Source organism: Empidonax traillii, unplaced genomic scaffold (assembly GCF_003031625.1).
Source record: "Empidonax traillii isolate 1590-97213 ecotype Southwest subspecies unplaced genomic scaffold, ASM303162v1 scaffold299:size639221, whole genome shotgun sequence".
NCBI classification, from domain to species: Eukaryota; Metazoa; Chordata; class Aves; order Passeriformes; family Tyrannidae; genus Empidonax; species Empidonax traillii.
Genome location: NW_020955492.1, coordinates 251,515 through 256,957, shown reverse-complemented (window position 1 = coordinate 256,957; position 5,443 = coordinate 251,515). Strand labels below are relative to the sequence as shown.

At 43.8% G+C, this 5,443-nt stretch overlaps 2 protein-coding genes across 2 annotated transcripts in view; both read right to left on the bottom strand.

Moving 5' to 3' along the window:
* LOC114060934 (protein FAM83D-B-like) overlaps positions 1-147 on the bottom strand; it is a 5,081-nt gene extending 4,934 nt beyond the window's left edge. Inside the window, exon 1 of the mRNA XM_027890827.1 lies at positions 31-147. Within this exon, the coding sequence (XP_027746628.1) occupies positions 31-147 (117 nt within the window). The remainder of the gene's footprint in view (positions 1-30) is intronic.
* A 1,254-nt stretch (positions 148-1,401) lies between these two features.
* LOC114060939 (protein FAM83D-like) lies at positions 1,402-5,200 on the bottom strand. The gene is made up of 3 exons (XM_027890839.1): positions 4,960-5,200; positions 3,960-4,084; positions 1,402-3,595 (listed from the first exon to the last, which is right to left on the bottom strand). The coding sequence occupies exons 1-3, from the start codon at positions 5,110-5,112 to the stop codon at positions 2,641-2,643; spliced, it is 1,233 nt and encodes a 410-aa protein (XP_027746640.1). The 5' UTR covers positions 5,113-5,200; the 3' UTR covers positions 1,402-2,640.
* Between the last annotated feature and the right edge of the window lie 243 nt (positions 5,201-5,443).

Here is a 5,443-nt window from a genome sequence, read left to right as displayed (position 1 = left end):
CTGCTCCCGCCGCAGGAAAGCCCGCAGCGCCTCGGGGCCGCCCGCCACCAGCTCCTCCAGCGCCAGGCGCTGCGCCTCGCTGTACGGCCCGGCCGGCGGCGGCCAGAGCCCCGCGCCCTCCTCCAGGCACTGCGACGAGTTGGCCATGGCCCGCCCGGCCCCGCTCGGCCCGAGCCTCCTTTATAGCGCTCCGGAGACCCCTCCACGCCTCCCGTCCGGCCCCTCGCCCACGGGACAGCCCTGGGGGAGGGGGGCGGGGGGGAGGGCAGAGCCAACAGCCTTCTCCCCGCCCAGGAAAGCACCCGCAAAACAGCAAACCTAGCATTAAGCAGCGACAGTAAGCGCAGCCCTCATCCCTGCCCGCATCAAAAGGCTGCTCCTAAGGTTGGAGAGGGCAAATGGTCCCAGAAGGAAAGCACCAAGCACCGGAGAAGTCACCCAACATGCCAAATTAACAGAAAACAAAGCTCAGCAATGATCAGCTGAAAACCCCATGGCAAAAAATGAGTTTATTTGTAAAGTTTCTTATTCCTGTGAGACTACCTCAACAGCTGCACAGTGCAATACAGTTAAAAAGCACGTGGAACAAACAAGTTGATCGCACATACGTTCGAGTACTGCAGAACATTAGCTCTTGAAAATACAACTCGAGAGTGGCTTTGAAGATGTATCTTGGCTCCCTCTCTGCAACTTGTTTTGCTCCCAGTGTTGCAGATGCAAGGATCGTGCAATAATGTATCTTACTGTTTCAGACAAGTGCAGACAGAGATTTTTTTTCCCACCTGCACATCTTTGTACATCTGCCCTCCAGCTTCAGGGAAGGAGTGGCTGCTTTGAATTCCAAGCAATAAAAGTATCTAAGCCTCTTTGTTCTCAGAGATTTCAGACAGAAATACCAACGTTAGCAGAATAGTGTTGCTCTCTACACTTGCACCTTTTTTGAGTTACGGGTATTTTTCTGTTTATTCACTCATTCACTGCTGTTTATAGGAATTTGCAAGCCAACAGCTGAAATGTGCCATCTGCTGGACACAAGTGGCCCTAAATAAGAAAATACACAACCCAGACTCTGAATTGAGTGGGCAGAGTTCACTGTGGTTGGTCACTGAAGTACAGGGGTGCAGGTCTAAAGAACAGCAGTATGCGGTTAGATCCCCGGGAGATTTGACACACTCTGCTCAGTTAGGTGATCCAGCAAGCACAGACATGCACAGAAAACTGCAAACAAATATTCAGATGATGTTTCTGCAAAACAGCTAAACCTAAGGCCCATTCAATATTGAAAGTATTTTCAAAAACTGGAGTGGCACTTTATCTCCTCAAATCAAGTTAGTAGTGGATAAAGGATAAACAGAGGAGGAAACACGGAGTATTTCAGATAAGACTGTTAAAAAGAGAAATATGTTTATTTTTTTCACTCATACAGTTACTTGTACAATAATATTACCCAACATAAGCCATAACATTTTTTAGTGCATTTGTCAGTTCACTTTTGAACAGGGGCTTTGTCACATGCCCTTGGTGATTGTCTTGCCTCAAGTTCACTGCAAAGAAGGAAGCTTTACAGGTTTCCTAACAGATGTAAGATGGCTCAGACATTCCTAGACAAAGCCAGAATTAGAAATTCATTTTACAGTGCTAAGACTAAAAGTGTAATTAATTAATAAAGCTTAATTCTATGTAACAAGTTGCACAAGACACAAAGTTCTTTGAAGTCATCCCGTAAGTACAACAGGTATGCTGCAGTAAGACATTGAGCTCCAGATAGTACTTCATCTCCCATTCACAAGCATGAAAACCCAACACTTTAGCAAGACATTCCCATTAACAGTTTTACAGGTCCAGGATCATTAGTTTTTAGTTCCAAATACTGGAAACAATTACATCAGGACTGTATCTAAAATGGGTACAGATGTCTTGGAGTGCTAAGCTGCTACTTCCTGGTCTGGTTTTAAAAGGATGCTATTCTGAGGATGTGTATAAGTATACAGAAATATATATGTATCTACACAAAGGCACAAGAGGATGATCAAACCAAAGAGCTACTTAGCTCAGTCTGTTTCAGAAGGCTAAAACAATGAATAAAGGATATAGTTGAAGATAAGAACATGCAACTGCTCAATTACACCCTTCACAACTTCAGTGGAAGAGTAAGTGGAAGTCAGACTTGGAATAAAATGAGCTTTATAGTTCTTTATAAAAATTGTTTCCTCTCGTGCCAAATATAAAGTAGAAATAGAAGCCAATATTAAAAAGAAAAAAAAAATTGAGTGTACCTTGATGTAAGCTAAATTTCCAAAGCCACTCTGAGCAAATTCAGTCTGACTCAAGATTTTTCCAAGTTTACATAAATTAAAACCAGAGCATTAGCAATCCTAGAAACCAGTAACAAGTTTATTTTTCAGGCTAAGCATCTGGAATTAAAATGATCTTCACTGCTAATGCATACAAGATGAACATGTAAGTAGTTCCTGTATAATGACTCTATTTTATCACTTACATTGCATAGTATAAAAAAAAGTGCTGGAGAGTGATGTATTAAAAAAAGGAAAACTGCTGGATGGAAGTGGAAGAATCAGCAGGTACAAAGTGACTGCAACTTGAGAGTTGAGCTTGTGTGCTCTATGGTCAGCGCAGCAATCATTTATTCAGGGAGAAGAGCGAGACATCCCGGAGGCTGCGCAGGCTGGCGCTGATGTGCCGCCTCTGCTTCAGGTTGCATCTGCCAGTGTACTGGGTCATGTAGCTCTCAGGCACACGGCCCCTCCGGGAGAGGATATCCACCATGTGGCTCAGCTTCGACCTGATAGTGGAGTAGTGGAATTGCCTCTCTTTATGCAGTTTTTGGAAATACTGCGCTCTGTGACTGCTGGAATATTCAAAGGACCGAAGAGAAGACAGTGAGCCTGTCGAGCTTCCAAGAGAGCACTGGGACGATGATGAAGACAGTGATCGCAGACTAGAGTTTGATACAACCTTTCCAGTCAGAGAATATTCTTCTTTTGACAACTTTCTATGAAGTAGGGGTGTTTCTGTGCCTTCCTCTTCCTTTGTCTGTGTCACTGCAGTTTTCAGCAAAACTGCCGTCTGAGTGCCCGTTGCTCTTGCAGTGACAGAAGCCTGAGTGCCAGTTTCTGCCAGGGCAGCACTGGTCTGCGTGGCAGCATTGCAGGTGCTCACAGCAGCTGTCTCATCCCATGGGCCGGTTTGAGTCGATGAGCTTTTCCGTTCCACCATGATCACTTGATTGCTGAACGACTCCTCTTCACAGAGGCAAGAATGCCCCAGGTTCCAAGGTTTTCCTCCATGGCTATCTTCAGCCATATCTAGTTCTTCCAATAATTTCTTTGGAGTGCTAGACAGTCTGGCAAATTCTGCTCTCAGGTTGCCTTCCACAGTATACTCTTTAGAGGACTCTGGTCTGGTCACCAGGTGATCAAACATCCCACTCTTCCTGCAGCTGGATGGACCTTTAGGGCTGATGGGCAGCGACAGGGCATAAAGAATCCTGAATTGCAGGTCAAAGTGTTCAACTACTTGGCCTGACAACACCAGCAAGTTACTGCTGTTCAGCTTCCCATCGGACCATGTGAAACTATTGAAAACAAACCAAGATTCACAGTTAATCTCCAGTTCATTTCAACACATACAGTTACAGATAGCAAGACTCAGTTTCGAAATGCTGCATGTAAGGAAGGTACAAAGTCGATAGACTATTCACTCCTTCTTCAGGAAGAACTCTATTTAGCCAAGTGCTCTGTTAGGAACAAGTTGTGTAAATCAGTTTTCCAAAGGTGTTTTCACTTTAGTGTAGATTTAGTTAGATAGTTTTCACCCAGTTAGATTCAGCTAGTCCACATGCACTCAACACCAGGCAAATAGCAAAGTTAATAAATCCTTCTTATAGCAAATCCCCCTTTCTACAGCTTCATTGTGCACCAGCAGACCCCCATACTTGCCTGTACGAGCCTGTTGTCACTCTAATGCCATCAATTAACATGAATTTCTCCTTAGCTTTCCCAACAATTTTGGCACCTGACCTCAGGTAGTAAATGTTCCCGGTGAGAGTTCGAACTCTCATCATCTGGTTCAGAAAAGAAAGGAAAAAGTAACATCAGATTTAAGTTAACTTCCAAAAATGTTTGATTAGCAATTTTACTTAAAATTTTATGCACACTGTGGAAAACAGGAATGAAATTTCCTACACAGTCTGTATGTGAGTGCTATCAGTTACACAGTGCTAAATTTGTTAGATTAGCAGAGTCTGTGGAGAGAACAGCCAGTTCCAGTTAATTACTACCCAGGAAGCTAGGAGTGCTTCCCTGTCCAGAGAAACTCTCACTGGAGGGAACATAAACCTGGCCAAGCCAAGCCATAACACAGCCATGTCAGCCTATATTCAGAGCAACTAATAAATCACCTGGTCACATCATCCAAACATTTCTAAAATAAAGCAACTAGGTATTAGGAAAGAAATCAGATCATACCAGATCTATACCACCCTTGAGTTTCCCATGTTTCTTTTTTCCTTAGCAAGCAGTTCCTTGAGCCAAAGACTATTTAAATATTGCAAAATTAAATGCTTGAAAATTGTTGCATCCTCAGGACAGGGATCACAGACCCAGCTCACCAGGCTGGTGCATGACGTGGCTGTAACTCCTACATACGGGCAGAATAGGGTGACAGATGTGCCTTTTCTGCATGGTTTTTGCTGAGTCTGTGAGCAGTTTCACACGAGGCATTAGAGGCTATACTGAAACCATGCAACACTGAGCCTTGATTTTCAGGAGCTGAGGAACAATTCAGAAAATCCCCCTTCAGTTATCAAACAGACAAGGTGTTTCAGCCTCTCAGGGAAGTCTGATGCTTTGTAGAAAGGTTTCTTTGATTTGCATAAACTGTACCACAAAAAAAACCCCAAAACACAACAAACCACACCCACCCACCTTTAGTACTTACACTTTCCTGCTCAGGACAAACTCCCAAATTGTTGCACATTTCCAAGAAGTGGGGTAGAAATTCCTGGTCAAGGAGGATATAGACAGGGACTTTGTGGTTCTTATAAGCATCCTGCAGGTCACTGAAGATATCCATATCTGTGAAGGAATCCATCACAAGGGCAATCACCTGTGAGACAAGTGACAACACTTAGTCAAGGGATTTATTTTAAGCAAGGTCAGGTCACAGCCATTTCCTCCTGCTGCTATCACCAGTGTGACCTGCGCGTTTCTTTGTCCTTGACAAGTTATTATAGATTCCTGTATTCCCCCGATGTTTATGTAAATTCAGTGTGTCCCAGAATGAGAAGGATAAGCCTCAAGAGGATTTTCCTCGTGACTGCTGCTTTTGTATTTTCGCATCCTCCTTTCCTACACAGTTCCTTGTAATCTGGCCATTTGGTTACATTGGGAAAACTATCACATTAGAATTGGGAATTTAGACA

Excerpts from the sequence above, each read along its gene's own strand:
- LOC114060939 (XM_027890839.1), bottom strand. The coding sequence starts at position 5,112 with ATGGATTCCTTCACAGATATGGATATCTTCAGTGACCTGCAGGATGCT. Across the intron at positions 4,085-4,959 it reads TTTGTCCTGAGCAGGAAAGT|ATGATGAGAGTTCGAACTCT; the intron begins GTAAGTACTAAA and ends TTTCTGAACCAG. Across the intron at positions 3,596-3,959 it reads GTGACAACAGGCTCGTACAG|TTTCACATGGTCCGATGGGA; the intron begins GCAAGTATGGGG and ends TGTTTTCAATAG.